General features: G+C 42.8%; 1 protein-coding gene across 19 annotated transcripts in view; it reads left to right on the top strand.

Moving 5' to 3' along the window:
* The window catches only part of BRSK2 (BR serine/threonine kinase 2), a 314,590-nt gene that overhangs the window by 150,041 nt on the left and 138,782 nt on the right, over positions 1-25,767 (top strand). For all 19 annotated transcript variants that reach the window (XM_040608957.1, XM_040608951.1, XM_040608946.1 and 16 more), the window contains exon 2: positions 7,457-7,551. In XM_040608957.1, coding sequence (XP_040464891.1) covers positions 7,457-7,551 — 95 coding nt within the window. The remainder of the gene's footprint in view (positions 1-7,456; positions 7,552-25,767) is intronic.

Genomic DNA, 25,767 nt, shown 5'->3' with positions numbered 1-25,767 from the left:
GACATGTTTTCTAAAAGATATCTTAGGCAGGATAGACAGCTCTGCTGGCTTCCTGCTGTACCTGAAAATGGCCATCTTTGGTCATCTCCTGACAAAGGATTAATGAAAACTGAAGGGGAACATGGATCTCATCATTCCTCAAGAAGAGTTTTTCAAGGAGATGTACACGTACAGCTTTTGGAAAGTGGAAAGACAAGCTTTTGACTAGAAGAGTTGTGAGCGAAAGCAGAGTTTTCCTAATACCCATGCAGAGATGTAAAAAAGAGATATTTTTTTCCTGGTGCATCAATGGAAAGATCTGTTCTAATTTAATTTATCTTTTTCATTTGAAAACAATGAAACCACTCTTTCTTACCCCATCTGCAGGGGGTGGGGATGCTACCCAAACGCTTTCAGTTGTACGCTTTGGAAGCTGAAGTCTGCACTTCTCCCGTGGCAGGAAAGCGTAGCTTCCCAAGTGTTGTTATATGGGAACAAAGACTTGATCTGAAATAGGAGCTCAGCCCACCAGACATCACAAGCTGCTGATAGATCCAAGAGGACTTCGAGAGTTTGTTAGAGCTTGGCTGATGAAATAATGGCATTTTGCAAAGGACAGAACCGGTGTGCCCATCCAGGTTTGTGTCCCGGTTCCCTTTAGGCACATGAGCGTGTACGGTGAGATGGGAAGGAGAGCATGTCAAAGGGACTCAGCGGTCACGTTCTTTGCTATATTCAGGGGGCACGAAGAGTTTCTGAGAAATATTGATTTGTGAAATATTGTAAGAAAGAGACCAAGGTAAAAATCAATAGAGGTGATGTTGGTTCTGTGTGTTTTGATCCTGCTGAGCCTGGAGGATGATCCTACCATAATCTCTGAGGCATACAGTGTAAAACCTGCTCCTGGTGAGCTGCTGTGTGTACATATACATGTCTGTGCCTCTTGATCTCTAATATCAGGCATGTGGATCCAGTCACATCTGAGCTGCTGCATTGTTCTCACCAATCTCTGAGCGTAGGATTGTGCCCCTTCAGCTGGCCGAGCCAGTGTACATTTGACGGTGCTCATAGCTCAGGACAACAAATCCAGGCTACAGCAATTCAGTGTGCAGCTTCCCTACGCTCTGAGCTGAGGCACATGAATCCTGGCACTGATGAACGTCTCCTTTGAACTCTGGCTTTAGTCCTACAGTAATTACAGTTTATTCAATTTAGAAGCAGTTATTGCATGAGCCCTCAGAACAGCCTTGTAGCACTGGAATCTCTCTGTATTAGAACCCATGGTCAAAATATTTCATTACCAATGTGGGTAGCTCCATCCTCATCCTTTTAGATTTCTAGACAACCCTATACCTCCTTTCCCCATATACAATTATAAATTGATACTGTATAATTTCCCTGTCACTTGATATAAGGCTCTATTTATTTAAATGCAATAATTAGAGATAACAATTGCTATAGAAAAATAAACAGCTCTTCAATGAGAAGAGTGAGTAATTAAGGGCAATTATTGGTTTCCATAAGTAGGATGCTCAGTAACAAAGTTCTTTCCAGTGCAGCTAAGAAGAGCATAAGATGCATATTGTAGGAGACCAGAATTCTATGTGCTCTGAGAATTGGGAAGTGAAGTGGAAGCTATTAATCAAAAAATATTTAGAGCTTTTTTTCCAGGTTGTGTTTAAGATGCAGTTTTCCTGGTTGTAATATATAAAACTTCCATAGGGTTTAGATCCCTTTTCAGCACTCTTTGTAAGGATTAATCAGTTAATCCTTCTACAGCCCTTGCAAGGTAAGTAAGTGTTATTATCCTTATTTTATGGCTGTGGAAATCATCTTGCTATGGGCCAAATTTTAATCCATTTTCCAGTGTTGTAGGTCTAAAGCAACTTCACTGCAGTCAGCAGAGTTAGACACTGTAACTGAACTATGTAACCCTAATTGAAACTACAGTGTTTGTGAAGATAACTGTTGAGAACAAAGAGCAAGAATACTACATTTTAGGTATTGTCCTGTGTTCCACTTGAGTTATGTTAATGCTTTTGTTTGCTTTAAGCGTTGATTTTCTAAGCTGGCATCTTTGAAGGTTTGCAGATCTTGCAAATGCTAGCATATGTAGTTTTCAGGAATGAGCATCCATAAGTACTTCTAAGACTTACAATGGCAACCTCCGATTTGTGGGGATAAATAACATTACTCATAAGGTAAAGATCATATGTCCAAAGCTCATACGCAGTGACAGTGTACACACACTAAGATTTCTTTTGAGTTTGTTTGGCCTGAGATTTTTGTTCTTCCTTTAATCCAAATAGTTTGTTACCAGTACTAGTCTGAGCCCTGAAGTAAACCACAAACGTTTGTGTCCTGCGGTGCCTAGATTAACATTTGCAGAGTATTCATTGACTTGAATTAATTGGCAATTAGCGAACTCAAGTTAAAAGAGGAGTGATATTTCTCTCTAGACATTCCTTTAATTGCTCATCCAGCCAAAATAGATACTACTGGCCAGACCAGGGCTTTCTGCTCAGATCTTTTGAGAAGTTTTTTGACAACGCGTGCCATGAAGTGGAATGAAGAGCAAGCAACGTGCAGATGGTCTTCTGAAATCAGTGGCTAGTTTCCCTACTACAGAAATTTGTCATTACTTACAAATAGGGCATTGGGTTGGTTTTATTTTAAAAGAAAATTAAAGACTTCCATTTACCATTGGAAAAATCATATGTATTAAATGTAGCAAATGTACCTAATTTTTCATTCCACTTCTTGAAGCAGTTATTGGCCTTAAGTTAAAAATCGGGAGAAGGAGTTACTTGTGTTTAGCATTTCTGAAAAACTGTGGGAACATTATTCATTAGCAATGAATATACCAGTAGTGCTGTACTTAAACAGCAATGTTGTTTCATTATTTATTAGTCTCTCTCAAAGTGGTAATTTGTTTCAGATCGGTGTCTTTGGCAGACTGCAAGTTTGGATAGGATTGAAAAACATTTCTGTCTTGTTCCCAGAACGTTTCTTTCTCTAATGAAGAGTTGTAATAACAGGATCATTAGTGAGGTGTTACTATCCACAGTTGTGTTCCCTCATGCTGCTATTTACACAACTGTAAAGTGGATATGAAATAGCACCAGTTCTGAACTCTGTGTTTTATTCAGTCTGTGTTAGAGAAAATTGCTGCACAGAATGCAAGGCGAAAGTAAATCAGCCTTTTCTGAAATCCTGTCCTTGGCTAAAAAGTCATGGAGTTGATTGCCGGTTACAATATAGGCCATGGAGATGACTTGCTGTGATCAGGGATTCACAGTAAATATATTGTCTCAGCAGGAGGGAAACTTTTGTTTCTCCATCCCCACGGTGCGTTCTTCTTGGGTAAAATAAAGGATTCCTCTCTGTAGTGCTTCAGGATGGGCTGTCCAGCTGATCTAAATCTGTCCCTTGCTCATCAGGTAAGCTCCTGTCTTTTTCAGAAAAGATCTGTGTATCTTTAAGTGTGGCAGAGTGGGAGTTTACTAGCAGCAGAGTGGGCAGCCGTGGTTGTTACTAGGACGAATGCTGCAGCACTGTCAGGCCTGTATGCTTCCCTCTGCTGCTCTTCCTTGAATGGCATCTTTCCCTTGTGTCATCCGGGGTTCCTCATGCTCAGTGTTTTTCAAATCGTGGCTTTTAATTACAAGTTAAAAGACAGTGTTAGCTCACACATCCCCTTGTTTTCAGCTTGTCGTGGTTTCTTCTTTACTCCCCAACCTGAAATTGTAGGGCTGCTTCTGGTGCGGTTCAGTGACGAAGCTCAAAAGCAGCCCAATGCTGGCAGCCCAGAGGTTGTAACAGCCTGTTTGAACGTGCCAGCATGGCAGCGTCTGCGACCCCCGGAGCCGCCGACAGAGGGAAATCTGAAGTGTGCCTGTGACAGCTTGGGGGGGGAACTTCAAGTGCTTGATTCCCACAGCATCTCAGATGGAGTTAATGAAGGTTACTTGCCTGCATCTGAGGGGTTAACTACTCATGAAGCTGACCAGTTCAAAGTCTGTTTGTGGGCTGGCAGACTTGCTTTAAGCCAAGGCAGTGCAAAATACCCTCTTAGCACAGCCTGGTTTGGTTGTTCTCCTTCGAGGACCACACAGGTACCTGTGCTGGCCTGAATATATAGATAAACTTTACCAGTACCTAACTTAATGGCATGTTTGTATTGGAGGTTTCCTATAGATTGGAACAGCTGCATATGCAGGAGAGGAAGATCTGGAAGATCCACCGGCTCTGTCACAATGCTGTAAGCGCACCTTGGACGCTTGTTTCTAAGTGGGCATTTCTGCCACTTCCATTTCAGTTAACACCTCAGCAGTTTGCTCACATCGTTGCTTCTTATTCTCTCTAAGGGTCTGTCATTAAGCAGATACGTACTACTTCTTGAATGGTTTATTTTCTCTGTGTCGGTAGAAGGGCTTCCTAAGCATCAAGAAGCCCACAGGAGTTCAAATCCCCATGTAAGCCATCTCTGAAGGGTTAAGATCCTCGACTGAAATTACAGGACAGAAACGGCAGTCCTGAGTACAAGCCCTTCCTGACCAAGCTCAATTAGGATTTCCTCGTAGTAGCAGGAGAGCCTTATGCTCTAGATGGACTTGCTAAGAGGGATTTTTAAATTATTTTTTAATTAATTTTTAATTATTTGTTTATTAGGCTGGCATGCAGATGGCAAAAGGATGTGGCTGGGGGACTGGGGAGGAGGCAAGGCAGAGTGACCTGTTTTATTTTTACCCTAAAATTACACGGAATTTAATACAGTGAAAAGTGCTGTCTTGGGCTGTTCAGAGAGTTGTCTTAAAGTTCTGTCTCCACAGAACACACAGTGGTGACAGTGCGTTTTTTTCCTTGATTTTCAAAATGCAAATCAGGAGAGGAAAAATACATTAAGTCTCACTCGTGTTTTCTCATTCTGTCCTCTGGTACTGTGGTGTAAATCAAGAACGACTTCTTGAGGTTGATGAAATTAATTCAACATAAAATCTGTGCAATTTGGTATCGGTGTGGTTTTTGCAAAGTTTGTGGTGTCTTCTAACAGCTGATTAACTTTTTGATTGGAGTAAATGCAATGGTTTAATCTTAATTTTTGAGTCTGTGGTAGGTTAGTAGCCAGAAGGACAGAGGGTGCTGAGAAGCTTGCCTGTACAGCCTGGTGGTGTCCCAGAAGTTAATGGGTAAAACCCTTTATGACTCAACGATGGGGTGCTTTGGGGAGGACAAAGGAAAAATAGTTTACAGATCAGCTGGGTTCAGTGGAACAGATGTCTTGATTTGGGAGCAACAACATTTGAAATCAAACCCTGAAGTGTGAGATACTGGAAGCTTTTATATTTCCTTCAGGGTGAAGGACCAGTTACAGAGAGTAGTTGTTTTTCACCTTTATTGACCTCTGAAAATAATTTGTCTGCAGCGTGTTACTGTACAGCACTGTGCTGCAGATCCTGGCAGTCCAGGTACAAAGGACCGAGTTAAGAGGTTCTGCTGAGATTTGAAAGTGCAACTAAGAATGATGTAGAGTGACAGGGTTGTGCTGTGAGTGACGCAGGGCCGTGATCTGTGCTGGAAGCAGGAAGGAAGCAATTGGCACGGTTTGAAACCATGCACATTTTCAACAAGGTGGTGCCAAGTAGCCACTGTCCAAACAGAGAACAAAGCTAAAGAGAAGCAGCATAAGTAAGTCTGCAGCTGCTATGAACGGTGAACACAGAGCCAGTACCGCTACGGGTGACATTGTAAATGTATTGAACAGACCAGATTCAGACATACGAGTGAGCGTTGGCTGGACATGGCAGCACCTTCCCCCAGCTGTGCTGCTCAGCCGCTTCAGGCAGAGGACAGGCTGTTGCTATACACAGTTGCAAATGGATTTGTCAGTGTGCTGCATTCTTAATTTTTGTGACTTGTTTATGTCATGGCTGAAAGTAAGGATGTCAGCATTTAACCAGATGAGACCGAGAAATTATGTGACTAGAAATACCCAGAACACTTGAGCATGCCATAAAAGAGATGCAACTGGAAGCAAGTCAGAAGTTTATTTCTCAGCATAATAACCAGCGATTAATGGTTCCAAGTTCCTGATTAACTGTGTAGCAAGAAGATAGACGAGTATCTGCAGGAGATTGCTGGAGTCCCTGATGAAACTCCAGTTCACTTTACTGGGGACAGTTTGTAGTTAGGCAATAGTCTGCATATTCATCCCTCGATATGAAGCATGAAGCGCTGTGTTTGTTGTTTCACTGGACTGCAGATCCGTTGTGTTCAATTTGCAGATAAAGCAACATGTTTGGTTTGTGGTTTGCATCAGTAGAGAGGTTGGGATCTTGATGGCAACCCAACCTAGGAGCGGCGAGCTGAGCTAGGCTTGTTCTTACTGTGCGGTGTCATTGCCCATAAATGCTCTGTGAAGCCCAGCAGGTCTTGCCGACACCAGAGAGGTGCCATGTCTTCTTACTTCAGTTCTGACTGAATTAAACTGAACGGCAATTTGGCATACTGGGTGTAGAGTGGGGTGGGATCCAGCCCACCAGGTATTGTGCTACAGGTGTATGTTTGACAAGAGCAAAAGCTGAAGGAAACAAGATCTCACTCGAATAGACCTACAAAGTACATTTTTTCCAGGTACAAGTTTTCTTAATGGCAATAGAGTTGAGAGCTCGGGGGACTGTCATAAACACACTTGTGGGAGATATCTCAAGGTATTTTCACACAGGTCAGCAGGTTTAGATCAAAATTTGGCAGAAGCTCATGCTTCGTGTATGTTACTCACATCTTTCTTTTAATTCATGGGAGTTTTGTTCCATATTTTGGTGATCACTTGGACATCCTGATCCTGTCAGGGATATCCATATCCTTTTGCCAATGTAATCATTTAACAGCGCTCTTAAGTTATTTGAGGATAAGGATATAGTGAATAATAACAAGTTAAAAGAACTTAGAATTGTATCTGCATATGTTGATGTTCCTTCATGCTACAGTGCCATTCATCACAGTGTTAACCTTTCTATTATGATCATAAAAGCTCTGGAAGGAGCTAGAAAAACGTAGAGGCTATTTCTACACTGCAGACATTTGACCATCTAGTTTGATGATTTCCGAGCATCCACTGATGTCAGGTGTCAGCCAAAGCCTTAGCCTAGTGCAGTTAAACTGGGAGAAGTTCACTTCTTACTGGTAGGATACGCTGAGTGGTGAGAGCTGGAATACAGTGCTTCAACAAAAATACGGCTTTAATGGCAGAAACAGCAGCAGCATTAAGAATGTTGATGGCTTCACTGCAAAATGGCCACGATGTGGGCTTCAGGGTCTTCATTACTCACAAGACCTTATCTGGCTGGAGGAGGGACTAGTGAAGATTTGTTTGCATATAAATTGCCAACTGCTGGGTGGCATGCAAATAGCAAAAATCTGAACAGTGACTATCTCTAACCAATTCTTCCTTTCTATTTTGCTGTTTCTTCTGCAGGGCTTGTGAAGTTGGGGGTTCACTGTGTCACGTGTCAGAAGGTCGCGATAAAAATAGTCAACAGAGAGAAGCTCAGCGAGTCGGTGCTAATGAAGGTAATTTTCTAATGGGAGATTTAAAAAAAAAACAAACTTGGCTCTGTGTCTTCTGTTCCGTGCAAAATTAATATCTTTAATTACGTATAACAAACATCCCTGTCAGTACTAGGATTATGTGGAGCATAATAACAATGATTTAGTTATGGGGGAGGTTAGGGCAGCTGAAATTAAATGGGAGTATGCCCGTGCTTTGTGACCAAAATAGATGGTCAGCTGCAAAGCTGTGGCTTCTCTGCTGGGGCAGATGTGTGTTGGGCATCTGACTTTCACCACTGCAGCAGTGCGTAATAGTTATGGTACATTGCAGACTGAGGTGTAGAAATGTCAGTAGGAAGAGATTTAAGAGAGGCTGGTGCATCTGTTGTTTGAATACTCCTACTGCTTGCTCGGCTGCATGAGTTTGTTATGGTCTGATGCGCCAAGGTCCATGCCTGTTTAAAGCTGTTGTAATTCTGGTAACAATCCACAGAGCTGTGCCATTGGAAACCAACAAAATGTCTGTCCTGATGGTCCCAATGACACCAGTGTTCAGAAAAGCTTAACTCCATTTTTTCCTAGCCTTGTGATACCAGTCTCCTTACATGAGCGTCATTGATTGATCTTGGAAACCTAAAAATAAAATAAATGTATGCATAAAAGTTTACTCATGTGATTTGGTGAGTAGAAAGGCTAAATTCAGCTTGATGGGAGGGAACACAACTGCGCTGCAATCAACAGAATTCCATCAAGCTGTCACCTGCAAATGACGCTAACAGGTCTGCATGCAGCGTACTTATTGAGGTAACTTCCCTATAAGCACATGGAGCATATATCTTTACACTGTTGCTTCTTATACATACTTCTGTGTCAGCTGTTTTCCAGCAGCAAGTAAGTACAGCAACCTTACTAAGACCAAAAAGAAAATGGAGATTGAAAGAATATGCAGACAATCTATACAGTGTAAATTTTATGTTCTTCAGAGAAGGATTCTTAAAATTTATATTCAGTTGTAATGTGTTCAGACTTACCTTTCTGGAATTTCATTGATGTATTCCCTCTCCCACAGTACTGTGGATTCAGACTTCTAGTATAGACCGAAAGTTAGAAAGTGAAATAGATATGAAAACTGCAACTTTGAAAGGACAGCAGACAAGTGGAACACCACAAAAGTAAAAAAAGTGTGTAAATGGTAAAAACTGAATGAGACTCTGAACACTTTGTATATTTCCCAGGGTAACATCGCAGGAATATTTTTAAAAAACATGAGCATTTTGTTTGCTGAGACACTGTCTGATACCTGTATAAAACATTTTATTTACCTCATTGATTTTCAGAGTAGGAGGCAAATCATTTAGCATAGCAAAGTGATCTCTCTGCTTTACTTGTGTTGCATTACCTTGGTTGTAGTATGAAATCTGAGCAGCGAAACGGTGTGTTAGGCCCTCATTTACACAGCCGCGTGCTGCAGCATGCCATGCTTTCTGTACGATGGTACAGCATCCTTCTCAGGAGGAAATGACGTGTTGTGTTGTGAGTCTCACTTTCAGATCATTCTTGGTGGGATTTTCTCTTTCAAGGTTTACGTTCTTTGTGCTCAGGAGGTTGGAACAACAGATGGGATTGGTTTGCCCAGTTCTTGCATAAACTCAGTAACCAGATGTCTTTTTGAGAATGTCCTGTGTCTGATGCTCACAAGCAGGGCCCGCAACTTCTAAGTGAATTTGGAATTGACTGTACTGTTAGCCAGCTTAATCCAGCCTGCCTGAAGGGGAGAAATGCTTGCAGCTTTTGGCAATCCCAGTGTGGCCATTGCGAAGCATCCAGCTGACAGCTTGCTGCGTACGGTCAGCAGCCACAGGGAAACAGCCAACAGTGAAGCCAAGTCATGGTGGTGTGGTGGCATTCCTACTTTGCAAATCTTCCCACTAGCTTATCAGTTCCAGTGAGTCTCTTTGCCAGTGGGCTGTGCAGAACAGTCCCTGGAGCCAATGATTCAATACCACAACTACTCTCCCAAGCCAGGCCCAGATTGTAGGATTTTGCTTTAATCCATCCTTGGACAGAAAAACTGGATCCAACAAATACTCACACCTGCCACATGAAGCTGTAATGCTGCAGTGCTGTGGCCATTTATCCTAGAGCATAAGGAAGAAGTCTGCTCACAGTCCTTTTGACATCTAAAATGACAGGCACAAGCATATACAGCAGGCTGCTTTCTCTGCCATCATTATTCTATTTTGACTTGCTGCTTATAGCCTTAATTTCTCCAGTATTTTTGCAGTGTTTTATTCTGTACATTCAGGGAACTGTCCCTTCTTTCTGCAGCTGCTCTTCATCTGAGCTGTGCAGAATTGAGAGGCATTTGGTAAAGTGCTTTCTAATCATAACGTCGTAGTATCGATATTTCTGGAGAGAAGAATTTGGAACTGAAGCAGCTGGTCTCAATTAGCAGAACTGCTGCTATGGAGATGATAGAGGGGAAGGCACGATGCAGCACAAGCTGCGGGGAATGTATCATCCAGGCGCTTGCTGCCCCGTTGAAGGACAGGGCCGCCCGATGCACATGCGAGCCTTCGGCTTGGTCATGCCCGTAACTGCTACACACCGGCCGGGGAGCGGTGCTCCTTCCCCAGCTCCACCTTCGGCCTCTTTGGGAGCCTGGTTTTGGGGCAAAGCTATAAATGTAATTTCACAGATGAGAACAGAAGGGCTGGTTCTGGTCTCACTCCTGCTCTCATACAACTGGTAAAAGCTTCAGCTGGGTTTCTTCAGCTGCACCACTGATGTGGAGACCTGCCTCCCGTGGTACCTCCAGCTTGCTCTAGCACAAATCAGCAGAAAGATTTCAGAAATGAGTGCATTATAGGGAGCATCTTGAGATTGAAATAAGGTTCATTAATTTCCCTGAATTACTTCTGGATCACTGAGAGGGAAATTAGGCCCAGAATACAAGACGTGGATGTGTCTGTAAAGCTGTAAGCTTTCCTGCAGGAAAGCTCACTGCTGATCGTTGCATTTTCAGTACCAGCCACAAGCATTTGGAGATTATAACTTCAGAATATAAAGGTTAAAGCAAATCTTTCCTCTGATGTGGCAAAAGCTTGTTTGGAAACATTGAGGTGTCTCATGAGACGTACTCAGAAGAGTCCTTTCCTCTTTACTACCTCACCAATTCTCTTCCACTCCCTCCTTCCAAAGAATAAACAATGAAAAACCTGCTCTTTTGGTGGACCGTCAGATAAAATACTCTTTGGACAGCCAGTGTTAGTGAAAGCAATGGGAGCATAAAGGGTGGAGAGTGAGAAGGGGACAGCTGGCCTTGGACTAATTACTTGCACACGCATCCTGAGAAAGCCACAGATGTTCCAGGCTTGATGACTGGAGCCCAGAGCTCCATATGTGTGCTTTGTGTGTATGTGCCCTTTGTTTCTTCTGACCGAGGCCTCCAGTCCTGGCCTTGAGGCGAGGCAGGTAGTTCCAGGGTGGGGGAGGGAAGAGACACAGGCCTTTCCACATTTCTCCCTCGGAGCTCAACTGAAACCTGGGTGGTGGGTTCGGGGAGGTTGGCTGGCTGGTTTAGCACCTTGTGGTGCTAATGAGCTCTGCTAGCGAAAAATTCCTCAGAAGTGTAGTGTGTTCATAAGCAGAGAGGATTGTGTAGTGATTACTGATGGAAGCTACTGATTGCCTGAAATAATCAGGTGGCGGGATAGGTAGCAGGGTCGAGTGTCAGCCTCTTGGAACAGTCAGGATAAGTTACGAAAGCATACTTGTAAAAATAGGTACTGCTTTGCATGGTCTTTTCGTCATCTCTTGCTTCTTCCTGAGCTTCTATTTCAATAGCTACTGATTTCTTTACTACCTTGTCCTACTTTTGAGTCTTTCCTTCCTTCTCCATTTTCTTTCAATTGTTGTTTTGCCTGGTTTTAACCCCTTTCATTCTTCTTTGCTCCCCCATTCTGTTTTTTCTCCCTTTAATCTCTGTTGTTTCCCTTTTTGCTACCAAAAGTCACGTAATAACTGTCATTGTTCTGTTGCAAAAACTGCTGAAATGCAGCATGTCATGTTGAGGTGCCTGTTCCTCAAGGAAAAAGTTCAGAAATTGGGCACAACTTGGAAGTATCTGAGAGACTAAGTAAAGAATCAAGAGTTCATGTTTTATGAGAGACTCAAGGAACTCAATCTACCTAGTTTATTAAAGAAAAGGTTAAGACATAACTTCATTAAGGTCTGTAAATACTGATAAGGAGAATAAACGTTTGATAACAGAGGATATTACAGTCTTGGGGCAAAAATCTTATTGTAAACTAGTAGTTGTAAGCTGTAGGTAGGCAGATTAAATGTAGGAATTCTAGGCCTGTTTGACCACTGGATGAAGTTACTGATTGGAACAAGCCTCCCAAAGTTCTGGTGAATTCTCCCCCTGAAAGACAATTAAACTTCATCTTTAACTGCTGTGTGTTTTTTCTAAAACTTGGGTCCTAGTTCAGTTTCAGCTGCAGGAAATAGTTGAGGATGGTTTCCTGATCCATGCTGTGCCTTATCTCTGACTAGATTAATGCAACAGGCTCTCTGGTCTTAAAATCCAGAGCTTGGATTTTCTAATCACACACTTGAAATTTGTACAAAGTCACTTATCTCTGTCTGGCGCACAGGGAGAGGCACTTGTGCAAGGTATCTGCAGAAGCAGAAGTTTAGGCTCCCCCAAGCAAAGTTAAAGAAGAGAATACTGGAGAGCATCTTCGCTTTGGAATACTTATTTTTTGGACTTTTCAAACAAAAGACTGTGATATTGGCTGACCTAGCTGTCCTCAGCTGCTGACTGGAGACCTGCTCTACAGAAATCATTACCAGAATATCAGAAGAGTGTCAGGGAGAAGCTAAATCTGAGACAGAAATGAATGGAATAGTGTAACTTGGTTCAAATTCAGCTTTGATCATAACAAGGGCAGTTTCCCTGACATTACCAAAGCCAACTCACCAACATCAAACTGAATTTCACCAAATCAGAATATTTTCTTAATGTATTCAGTAGCCTAATTGTTTTCCAGCTGCAGTGTTTAGGAGGTTTACTGTTGACAGCAGCGGAAATGGTGCTATGCTGCCGCTGAACCCCACTGAATACCCTTACCACTGGGTACCAATGAACAAAGAAATGAGACCATATGATTTCACCAGTGAAATGTGTTTAAATTAATCTGGGATACTGGCACACAAGATTTCAGAGTCTGTTGTGTTAAAAGTAGCAAATAGGAGGGCAAGTATTTCCGTTTATTAAACAGAAGTCCCAAAGAAAAGGTTTTAAAGCATTCATCAAACTTCCCAGAACTCCCTGATTAAGAAACACTGTGCCAACTTGCTGATACTCATCTATTATTCTTCCAATTGATTGACATATTGCTGTGAGAGGAGAATACCCCAGAGGACCTTGTATTCATGGCAAAAAAAGATGAAAGGATAAAGGAAATTAAATTCCCCCCACCACCACATGTATGTACTCTCTGATACTTGTATTTTTTACTTGCTGTTGAACATGCAGGTTGCAACGTACAAATGAATGTGATCACACTTACGTGGATCGTCCCTTGCACATTCATTGCATGTGCTTGTTAAAAAAACACACTCACCCTCATGGTGGTTTATCTTTAACCTGGAGAATTACCACACGCTCATCTGCTTTTAGCACTGGAAGAGAGCAGACTACAAGTGTGCGCTTGTCTGTGTGTATGTTTGACAGTGCGTAGGTGGTGAACAAACTGCAGGAATGATTGGCACTCATCAAAGAACGTGAGTGCACAAACACACACTCACCCCCCACCTCTGTGACCCTAGTTCGTATTCCAGTAGCAACCCAGTTAACGCAGCACATCTTCATGCGTACAAGCCTCTCTTCGGAGTTCAAAGAGATAAAAAAGCACCTTGCAATATGAGAAACACAGGGAAAATAAAAGGGGCTGCTTTTTTCCCTGGCTCCCTTCTGCTATAGGGAGTTTGGGAGTAGGGATCTGTTACTGAATGTATAATGCAGAGTGTTTTGTTTTAAAGTGGAGCTGGTGGGGAGCACTGAAAGCCTGTTCGCTTGTCATCTGTTTGAGCAGTTACAGAAGTTGGTAATTGTATTTTCCTTCAGAGAAGAATCACTCTCCGCCTCCACTTTCCACCACACCCACAAGGAACACAGTTTGAGGTATTCTTAAAGAAGGAAATTAAACAGGAATCATGAGCACATGATGTACCTGTCAGAGGAACAAACCTGTCAAGTATTCACAGTGCCTTTTGCTTTCTAAAGTTAGTATGATCAATTGAGGCATTTGGGCAAGCTATAAAAATAATTGGCCCTATTTTTTCCACCCTACTTTTAATTCCACAGACTTGTATTGCAGCAGTCTGGCTCAAACCTCTGTTGTACCAAACATGTTGTACCAACAGCCCTGTGTGTGCAAACACATAGACACCGTCAGTCTGCCGTCCTCACGCACCGGTCGTACAGCAGCAAATGTCCCTCAGGAGCCCTGGCTGGAGCTAGCTGAAGTCAAGGAATGTGTTTTCCATTCATTTCACTTGATCATAACCATGATGCCTGGATAGAGAAATAACTGCTCCCAGAGACGAGATGTCTAAATGTGCTCTGCCACCCAGTCCTCATCCACCTGTGAAGCTGCTGTCAGTAATTAGCCTGTAGAAACCTTTCCTGTTCAGCTTTCTCATTAACTGTTTCCGCTGTAATTGCACCATGCTTGCGCTTGGGGTGAGACAGACTGTGGTTTGACTTCATGTTGCTTTCTCTACCAAAGCTTCTGGGAATTCTCCTCTTCCTTTGCCAAAGCTTAGTTTTATCAAAAGATGCTGATTCACTAAAATGTTTTCTCTGAAATAACTTTGGCTCAGTGAACTCCCAATGTATCAAAGACTAGGTTTCTTTTGAACTCTCTCTGGATTCGTAGCAGGCTGTTAGTGAGTCCCACTTGCCATCTCCAAAGCAGAGACCCTGAAAGCCCAGGCTCTACAGAGACTCCCACCACCTCGGAGCCCCAGGTTATCAAGCCAAGATGTAGGAAGGCTTGAGAGAAGCTCCAAGAGTCCACAGGTGTGGGGCAGACCCAGCATCCCCAGCCAGAGAGATGTGACCCTAAAAAGCGTTGCTACGTTGGGGGGGTGGCAGAAAGCACCGGCGTCCTCAGCTGTTGTCAGGCTTGGTGCTGTCTCCTGGAAGGGACAACTGGTGAGAGTCACCCTGAAAGGCAAGGGGGGGCCCCGGGTGTAGGTTGGCTTCCAGGCTCAGCCTGTAGAGTTGAGATGTGGACTGTGAAAATCTTGAGACAGGCACTCAGAGCTTGTTACCTCTGATCCCGCAGTACATCCAGAATTTCTGGCTGGCTGGACACCCAGTCGGTCTGGGAACCTGACACTGCAGACTCCCCCAGCCGGGTGGTCTCTAGCAGAGCTGCCTGGAGCTGGGGTCTCTGTGACTCCAGATGTGAACCTTGGGTCTGCTTAGGTATTTCAACCTGCAGCCGCAGGATCTTGGGTGCATTTAAAACTTTACTTCTTTTTTCCAAACTCACTGAAAATTGATGAAAAATGCTACAAAGCATTTGGATTTTGGTCTGACTTAAGCTAAAACCTCTTTTGACATTTTCTACGGGCACTTCAACCAGCTCTGTTTTGTGGTTAATTAATCAGTCTGAAGAGAGCAGAGGATGCCACAGGAGAGTGGGTTCTGGTTGAGCCGTGGGGAGAATTAGCCACATTTACAGATAGGAAATGTGTTTTAAATTATGGATAAAATCACTTCCCAAATCTTTTAAGCACAAAAAAGAATTAGGGGGCATGTTTTCTCTCCTGAACTGCAGAGAGATTTTGAAGTTACACAGCTCCTTATAGAAAAATGGTCGTCTTTGCTCACACTATTTCTTCCTGGACTGAGAGCAAAGCTCAGAGTGAAACTCACATACAGTCAGCAGTGTGAATGCAATATTGACTGAACCATACGAAACCCGGATCTCTAAGCACCAAAGCAATAGTATAGGATTTTTTAAAAAATCATTCCTCATCCTACCATGCGTGCTGGAATTGAATGAGTGTGTGTTGTGCCAGGATGTATTCTGGTTTTTTTAAGACTATTATATCCTGTTTTCATGATTCTGCTGTGCCAGTGTTTGCTTGGTGTCATTGGAAAAGCTTGTAAACAGTTAAGGAGGAGGAAGATGCTGTGATCTCAGCACTGCAACACAGTGTGTGCTTTGCAGTGTGATTTTACTGAGGACCAAGAGTAACTTGGTAAGGGTGGATTAGGTTGTTGTATATTTTCTATCTTAAACTCTTTTTTGGGGGGTTGCAGATGAAAATACTTCTGACTCCATTTTACATTAGTTTGTATTTCACATTCCAAATCTTGTCTGGAAACCTTTCATTTCTTTTTTTTCTTTGCCCCTGAAAAGAGAACCGGCATTCCATCAGAAGAGCTGTATCAGTAGTGGGACATCAATGCTGAAGTAGATTGACTGAGACCAGAATTGGCTCAGGTGTTTGACCCTTCATCTATCACGTAGAATAAGCACCATAAACATCAATATACTGATCCATCCCAATTAAAGGATGCAGTCCATCCCTGTATATAGAAGGCAACCATTTGAGCAAAGGCTTTGTTCAACGATTATCTTAAATTTTTGCTGACACAACTGGGTGGTGCTTTGTGCACCAGCAGTGCCTTTCTGTTAAGAAGCATTTCTTAGCCCTATGTAACTTGTGAGTTTCCCAGCTCAGACAAAATGTGTCACCTAATGGATATTTAACTGGTACAACTGAGAGCCAAGGACTGGCATTGCACTGTCAGTTAGGAGATGCAGGCTCTTTTTGTTTGTTTTGTATTCTTCTGTCCAACATGAACATTTTGCTGATCATTTGTTAAGTGTAAACCAGGCCTCTCTCAGTCTATCCCTGCAGTTCATGCTATTAAGTAGTTGGCACAAATTTAGGAAAAATCTGGGAAGGCTCAATCCCAGTGCAATTAACTGTTCGTTCCAGAGCTGTCAGATGGAGCTGGATACAATATGCCATGGCTTTGCTTTGCTGCTGTTAGAGCACGTTGATCTCTCTAGTGGTAAGTCTTTAGGTACTTGGGCATTTTCGCTTTTACTAGGTGCTACCTTTGAACTCACTGCCTTGCCTCCTGGCATCCTGACATGACACGGTTAGCGCGTATTTAATATGCTGATCTGTTTGTCAAGAGCACTCCCATAGCAATAAACCATTCTTTGCATTCCCCGGCTGACCTCCTGTGCATGCACACATCTCACATAGAGGAGACTCCAGAGTTTTAGTTCAAAATGTGTTTCTTGTCCAACTCCAAGAGAATCATCCAGGTGTGCTAATCCTAAGAGCGCTCAGGCCCATGCTCTAGCAGTCCAGCTACCACACAGTGGCAAAATTGTAGCCATGGTGCAGTTGATTTTGCTCCGATGCGGGAGAAGTAATCGCTGCTTTGTCAGAACACCTGGTATTCTTGAACCTTGCGGTGTAATATAATACGGTACACTCTGCAGCTGCATGGGGAGGCAGCAGCAATGGCTTTGTGCTGTGAGGGATAATGGAGATGTTACCTTAATTCTCTACAAACCATAGGGAAGGAGAGATTGAGTTTAATCTTGAACTTCTGCATCTGTTGCAGTCTCTCAGCTTGTCACGATGGCTCAGTAACATCTCTGTTACGTTATCATGCATTGCCCCTGGGGGAAATAGGGACTTTCGAAAGTGGCAAGAAATTCTGGGGTGCAGGCTGGCTTTCTCAAGAATGCTCTGTGAAAACTCAGTCAGGCAACAAAAATCATTGCCCTTCCTGGAAGCTTGGGACGGATGCTCCAGATTATGCTAAAATTAACACATTCAAAGTCTTGTTTTAGGACACGTTGGTAAGGCAGGGGCGACAGCTGTCAACACTCAAGCAGAAGGATCTGGTGTAAGAAACGTCATCGCTTCTTCCTGTTCCCGGCATACAGCACAGGCAGAAACGTTCTTACATCGCTTGCAGCTCTCCTAAGTACATCCTCTTCTGTACATTCAGTAGGAAAGTGGTGAGGAAACATCACTGATGCAAGGTGTAACACGACAGAGTGCAGCTCTGTAGTTTTTTCTCCTTTTAGGTTTCCTGTTGCTCCAGGAGACAGAAACATTCTTCATCGTCTGTATCCCTTAGATGCAGGCCTAACTACAGGAAATAAATAATAGCAACATGTATAAACAAGACAGCAACACCTAGTTTCATCTCCAGTTTGTTCGTAAGGAATGCTCCTGTCTTTTAATGGGGTATGTATTTTAGCTTATTCCTCCAGTTCTTAATAGCTTGTTGCACCCTTCTGTACAGGTCTATATAACTAAGTAACCTAGGTGAGAAGTTGTAAACTGGAGTCACCAGAATATGCAAAAACCGTCATAATAAACATACCAGGAGACAGGGGTTATGTTACTAGTTTTCTCCGTTGTACCTGAAGCAGATTTTCAAGTTATGATACACATATATAGTTGTCCTATAAGAATTGCTGATAGATTACATTTTACGGTGTTCTTGAAATCCAGTCACACTTGTCGGTCAGAAACCTGTCACCGTGGATCCTTGTAACAGACTGGAACATACTATTGCTCCGTGGGCAAAAATCTGGTGTGCGTGCCTAGATTCGTGTGCGTGGAGAAGGTCCAGCAGAAAGAATTTGCTGGCAATAGAGGCAGGATAATTTCCCCCAGCTGTGAAATACTTTAGCATAAAGTTATTTTTTAGAGATTTTTCTTCTTACATTTCCTTCCTAATACCATGAAATAAATCCCCTCAGTCTAATGTTCTTATTGCTTTTCTTTGATGAATTTCCTCTCTTCACTCCTGCTCCCTCAGCTGTCCCTGAATTTTCTTCCTAAATCCCTTCTGTCCTTTGCTAACCTCCTGTTGTCCCTCACCATCCATTGCAGCACTTGCCAAGCAGAAAGGAAAGGCGCACATAGTAGGAGAGTGCATATTATCCTCTAGGTATTACGGATTCATTTTATCCTCATTTCCACCTTTTATATCAATCCCTGATTTATCAAATCCAGAAAATAATAACATTTACTTAAGAACAAATGGGTAAGATCATTGGACACAGGACAGCGGCACACAGCTGTTCTCACAGTCATCCATGGTCGTGTTTTCATTTCTTTTTTGTATAGGGGTGTAAGTTGTGAGTTTAGCAGCCACAGAGGAACTTGGATCAACAGGTAGTCTTGGGGGGATACTAAGAGCTGCAAACCCCTTCTGGGCAGCAGCGCAGTGCAAATTGTAGGTTTGACTTCTCCATGGTACCATAATATACATACAAGAGACAAGGCATCTGGGCCCTCCTGGTAGCCTAGCAGAATAGTAAGATGTATTTCACTGGGGCTGACATGGAAGTTTAACAACAGGTAGAAACATATCTAAATACCGCCTGTAAAAAACTCTCAGACATCTGTTAACCTTAAAGCCTTTGTTTTTAAGAGGAAAGGTGCCTTTGTCCTCCTGCATGGCTGAGCACCACTGATAGCGTGAGCACACTTTTACGTAAAAGCACTGCTGAAAGCTGCTCGAGTTAGTGTTGGAAAGCGTGGTACCAGTCACCAGTGACTGAGGACAGAGTATCCTCTGGGTTACAGCCACTTGCTGCTTGTGTACCGAGGGGGCATCTAGTTTCTTGAGTCATCCTGCCGCCTGGCAACCTGTCACCCACGTTTTGGCAGACAGCAATGATTCAGTGTCTCTGCATCCGTTTGGCTGCAAATGCATCACAATAGAAATTGAACCAGCGTTTGGACTCTCAAATGGCAAGGCTGGCGCTGTGATATACTGCTTGAGGAAGAGTTCATCATCATCATCCTCATCAAGGATGAAGAAATCTAAGATGGCCAGGTTGTTACTGGCTACAGGAATGAAATATTGGACAAATGTGTAGAATCGTAGAAGTAAGAAGAATGCTGAGGGGTTACACAGTCAGTCTCCCAGTCAGACAAGGGCCAGCCATGGCTTTGTCTAGCTTGGTTTTGAAAACCTTAAGGGATTGAGATTCATCAGCCTCTCTGGCCAGCCTGTTCCAGTGCTGCATTACACACCTAGTGATTTAATTCATCCCTGATGTCTAACCTGAACCCCAGTGCAGATATGAGGAGAGAGACTGGACAGCTATCTCAGCTGTTGTGTTCAGTAATGAGTAACTTTGTGTCAGTCATCAAATACAGACTTAAAACAATTTTTAAAAATCTGTCAAAGTTGGAAAAAAAATGCCGCAGACAACTGTGGAGAATACTGAACACTGCAGCCTCATGGTAGGAACAACCAATCAGTAAAATTGAGCCATGTCAGGAAAATTTAGTATGAAAAGGGGCAGCGGAAACAAAATTGATGAGTAAAACTGAGACTCAACAAACTAGCATGCAGAGAATGGGGGTCTCAGCAGGTGAAAACAGACATTTCAGCAGCAGCATGGACTGGGTCAAAGGCTGCTGTACTGAGGGGATGCTGAGGCTTAAGCAGCCTAAAGGAACTCAGGTAACGACTGCATCTTGTTTGTGGTTTGAGTACTGACAAGAGAGCAACCACATTAGCAGGCAAAGGAGGAATGCTTTCCTAGAGCCTGCCTGGAGTCTTGAGAGGAGATCTTGGCGATCTGTAGGAGGGAACACTGGACGGTTATCATAAATGCACTGGGCTGGAATAAAAGACATGATTACTCAATTTCTGTGATTTAAGTGTTAGATACAAATCAAATCCTAAATATAAAGTTCTGTAACTGTAGTTTGAGGAACGACTAGCAGATAATAGATTAAATAATGAATACATTGACATACCTTCACTGCACTTCTAAAGAGGTCTTAGATATTTCTGACTCTTTCATTTCTGTCTCTCTCAAATTGCTGGTTCTCACAGAGGCTTGACCTCCATCCTCTGATATCATTTCTCCAGCTGTCCCTTTCATCACAGTTCCTGTTTCTCTTCCACTTGTTTTCCAGGTGCAGATCCAGTTAGGGTTGCTTGGTTTCTCTCCCCTTATTTTTACACATCTTTTGAACAGCAATGCCATTCGTATCATCCTTAATTTCTTCTTCCCCTTTTCCTGTAGCTGTCTGTCTGCTACTACTGCAAATACATTTTTGTTTCTCTGCTTTGATTCTGGGTCCTCTGTGTACCTCTATTCAGACTGCCCCACAACTGTCGTCCTTTACAGCTACTGTAGTTATAACCTCTCTGCTAGTTCTGTACCCTCAGACCTCAGCTCAGCCTTTAGCTGTGGTCTGCTAATACCCTTGTACCTTAAGAGCTGTTTCTTTACCTTTTTTTCAAAACTAGTGGAACTCAAACAAACCTAGGTTCTATTTGTGTGCGTTCTTAGCCTGAAATAAGATGCCACATGTCCTGCCATCACGCCTAATGGTGTGGTACCAGCTCTGCGACCTTCAACATGACTTAATACAGAATTTAACACAGCCTGATTTAAAAAAAAAATGCTGTTAATAGCCAGTCAGAAGTACCAGCTTATTCATTTGCATACACAGATATGAATTTTTAAAGTTACAGTGTTTCGACCAGTGTATATCAACAACTTAAGCATTATTATGATCAGGACTACAAATATATAGACCCACAGCACGCAACGTAACAGGAGAATGTAAGCGATCTGAGCAGAACTGAAAAATTCAGGGCCTGGCACAAAGGTTATGGCTTGATAGATTTAATGCATATATAGATGTTTAGATATCCTAAGCTTAAAGCCTGTACTTAAACCCTATAGAAATAAAGAATGTGTTTCAGGTTTTTATGGGCTGGGCATATTCCTTAGAGTAAGTTTTAATGAATTGGGTGTGATTATGAGATTCAGGAAGCTAATGATGTAGTAGTTGAAAGGTCAGGGTTGATCCTATATGCATCAGAATGTGTTGACGCTGGACAGGAATTTTCTGATTGATTAAGTAGACAGTAATAGAACAGGTGTTTGTTGCTTGGTGAGTAAGTTACATACGATGTAACTCTGCTAACCATCGTAGAATAACTTTCATTCATTTTCAAGCAAGATTTCTGTGGCTCAAAATGTGTATAATGGATACTGGCCTAAGCTCAGAGTTATCGTAAAAGGATTCTACTCCTGTTGGATTCAGCAAAACTGCAGCTATTTTCCACAGGTCTGAATTTGGCCCTGGAGCTTTATTTATGCTGTGTCATCCCTGAGGTAAAACTCAAAGGCTCCCTGATCCTCTTGCTGTGAGAAATGAGTTTTACTCACCCGTGGGCATTTTTGCTCCACCCATTATACGCATTTTCCAAGCCATAACCTCCTTCTTCTCAAACAGATGATTCGATATTTATTCGTTTTATTTTAAAGTGATTTCCTGGGGATGGGGGGTGGGGTGGGATTTCTGTGCATGCAGAACAACTGTTAAACTGAATCCTCATTATAGTAACATCAAGTGGCTGGTTTAAACTGCTGACCACCCATCTGAGTCATTATGCTAAATGTTCTTTGCTTCTGGGCACCTCCCTCTCTGTGCGTGCCACAGTGATGTGAGAAGAAACGCAGAGGTTTCTGTGGGATCTTGACGTCTCACACAAAGCACCAAAGGGCATGGACGGCATGGGTTTGTGAGTGAGTCTCTTCCTATAGATCTGAATTCACCCGGTGGGTCTGCTGGTACAATGCAGCCACAAAAATACATAGATCAGAAAACCAGAGTAGAACGGGAATAAGTTTTGAGCAGTTGTTTGTAAATGTGTACGTATACTTAAGAAACTCTGCCTTTGAAAAAGCACTATGTGAGGGACAGAAAGTGCTTTGACTCCCAAAACACACTGCAGTATGAAACATGCCCGGTGTGTCATACCTGATGCTATGTATATATAGCTTCAGTTCCTGGGGGGGACATCTGGCTGCCTTCTGAAAAGCAAACTTTGGAGGCGGCAAAGATCAAATTATTTCATTGGAGGGGCTGTTGTCCTTCAGCTGTCCACAGCTGCAAAACCTGAGATGGCACGTTTTTCCCCTCTTTGTACAGAAACCTGCCTTTAATTCCTCTTCACTGTTACACACATCCCAATAAGTTTAGCACTTGCTTTGGGATGCCTGCTGGCCATCTGGTACGAGGGATGAGTGAATATATGCATACAATGCTTTCGTCACTGCTGTGTTCTTTGGGGTTTTATTAGGTACAAAATCTGAAAGGACACTACATAGGTACAGGCCCATCAACTCCTGAATACACTAGGCAACAGTATTGGTGGATTCTCATCACTTCCAGAGAATTAGCTGCACAGAATAGGTTAGTTGAAAAGTATATTTATCTTCAAATGATAACTAGAAACCCTAAGGGAAAACAGACTTTGTGGCAGCTGTTTTTCTCCCCTTGACTGCTCTGTTTTCACTTTGTACTCTAACTCTCTCTTGCCCTCAATTAACCAGTTCTTGATACCTGCCCAGCTTTGCAGAATCAACCACTTAATCATACACAAAGGCTAACCTTTCTTCTTCCTGGAACAGTTTAGCCTCTGAACCTTATGCTCTGTGTGTCTTTCTCTTCCCGTGCTTTTACATTCCCCAGTCCTGCAAAGTTGTCTTAAGTACCTGCAAGTGCACTGCATTTCTTTTTCTATTAGTCCCTATGCTGATGAATTAGCACGAGTGGAAAATGGGGCCAGCTTTCTGCTTGCGTGTTGGGACTCCTGCCTGTGCTGCAGCATTATAAATTACTTGTTACTTGTAAGAAAACTTGGAGCTGCTGGTGGGAGGACAATACACGTTTCAGGTTTGAAGCAGGGTGAGACTGCATTTTACCTATTTTGCCTTGATTTTGGAGAGCAAAATGCCAGGCAAGTTGAAATGGCTTTGTTGGTGTTCATATCTTCAAGAGAAACAAGAAAAATCTGCTCCCTGTCTCACCCTGGGCTCTGGTTGTAGTCTGATAGCACATCCACAGCTGATTTCTATGATTTTCGTTTTCATTCTCCATCCATTTGTTCCAAGTTGAATAAATGTTATACTTAATTGACAGACTGCTTCCTTCTTTTTTGCTAGCCTTACTCTTTTTTTTTTTTTTTTTTTTTTTTTTGTGCAAATAACAGATCAGACTTTCCAAGTAGTTCTTCATGTCACAACAATGTCAGAAATACTGTGAGCGACTGATCAGGCTACCCGAAGTCTTTTTTTCCTTCTTGGGCTTCATGTTGCAGTCCCACCTCAGCTAAGGTGCTCAGCATTATGGAAAACTGTGCTCTTCCGATGTTTCATTATCATTCATTTACCAGTAGTGCATTTTAATTTGTTGCATTTCCTCCTCATTTATTAACCTCAGACTGATCCCACCTTCCATTCTGTTGCATCCCAGGCCTGATTCTGCATGGCGTTAAGCAGCCTGGGAAGTCTCTGCTGTGGAGGTTTTCAGCCAAAGCCAGTCAACAGCCGAGTAACTGCAGGTTGCATAACTCAAAGTCTGGCTCAATATATCTTTTCATAGAAAATCTAAACAATACAGATGCCAAAAACAGGTTGTTGGGTTTTTTATGTACAGTTTCCCACTGTCTACAGCTACACTTTGTGTTGTTGTAGGACAGTATTCTATGTTTCGCTGGAGTCCAGAGCTTGGGCTGGAGAAGGAGCGGTAGCCTACACTGCCGTGAGACATCAGCCCAGCACTTTGGAAACAGAAAGCTCTTACCTCTCACTTACCTTCTGCCTTCTTACTGAAACATGCTGAGATGGGACTGCAGGAGTTTCAGCCAGAATCACGTGGATAGACGGGCAGTACCCACAAGTGTTCAGGACTGTTCTCCTCATGCTCTTCTGGCATTTTGGTAAAGCTCTTACAATAAGGGGCCAGCAAAGAGTTAGCTTGGTAGACATAAACTATAACCAGTGCTGCCTTCTCCTTTTCTATGCTGAGGTGGGGTTTGTGCTTTCCTATCCCTCAGCTGCTTCAGTCTTGAAATCTAGGGTAGGTGCACTGTGCTGAAATGAGAAGAGCAGGCTTGGTGCTGGTGTGTAGAGATTCATCAAAGCAGAGCAATGGCCAGCTTTCCCGTTCCAGGTCTCCTGTTGTGTATGAAGTTTAAGCAGAAGGCTCAATAAAGCTCTCATTTGTGTATATTGTTCGTAGAGCTTGCTATTTGATTTAGGGATCCCCCAGTCATCTCATCTGCAATACAGGCTCTACTTTGCAGACTTTAGCACTATAGCTAGAAGACAACTTATCTTCAAAAAGAGCTTGCCTTTGACCTTGAATGTTCTTGCAGTTGTTAAATGCTTGTGCAGGTTTGCTGAGGAACTGGAAGACCACTTTTGCAGTATGACTCTGCTTCTAAATTTGTCTGTAGAAACCCATTGTATTTTAGGGGTTTATGTTTGTTTTTTTCTCTCCGTGGCTTGTAGACCAAATGTGTCCAAGTTTGCAAGTGAGAAAAAGGATTTTCTAATTGCTGGTTCCAGAAACTCACTTACTTGGTAAGTGATACCTGAAGGTAAAGCTTCTGCACCTGAAGGTTAGTTGGTTAGCTTTCTTGATCATACAGGATCCAAAGTAGTTATTACTTCTTCTGTCACAGCTGTGCTTATTCTGCAAGGATGATGGAAGCGTTAAACCTTGTTTGTGTCGTTTGGCTATGCAAAATTGTCTCCAAATACACAGTAGGGAGCAAGAGGAGATTTTTTTGAAAGCTGTGCCAACCGCACTGTCAAGTTACTTATGCAATACCAGCACAGCACTGCTGTTGGGTATACAGCCTTGCTCGTTACCCTCACCCTATGCAAGGCAAGCTAAACCAGTGAAAATTGTGTTTTCATGCTGTCACTGCATCGATGGTAGGGGTTTCTGCGGTCACGGCTTTTTTTAGTCACATGTTGTCATGCCACTGTCTGATACAGTCATGTTGGCAGCGCCCTGAAGTGCAACCACTTTTCTGACTGCATGTATGCTTTTAAGCTCACCTAGTACAGAAAGGCACTACCTACCCCCTTGGAGCAGGAGACGGATCTTTCCTGATTATCCTGAGGATACCAGAATCATTTCATTTAAGGAAAGGACAATCAAAATAAGATACTGCATGATAATCAGAAAATTCGGTCCTGCAATGCAGTATTATGGAAGGGAAAAAAAAAAAAGAGAGAGAGAGAAAACAGAGCAGTTTTGTCTCCCTGCACCACATAGGGGAATTCAGAGCAAGAGAACTGTGTATTTGGGTCAGCCGAGTCCTAAAGG

Source organism: Falco naumanni, chromosome 10, assembly GCF_017639655.2.
Source record: "Falco naumanni isolate bFalNau1 chromosome 10, bFalNau1.pat, whole genome shotgun sequence".
Taxonomy (NCBI): Eukaryota; Metazoa; Chordata; class Aves; order Falconiformes; family Falconidae; genus Falco; species Falco naumanni.
Note: the sequence above shows the minus strand (reverse complement) of the source record. Positions and strands in the feature narration are given on the sequence as shown.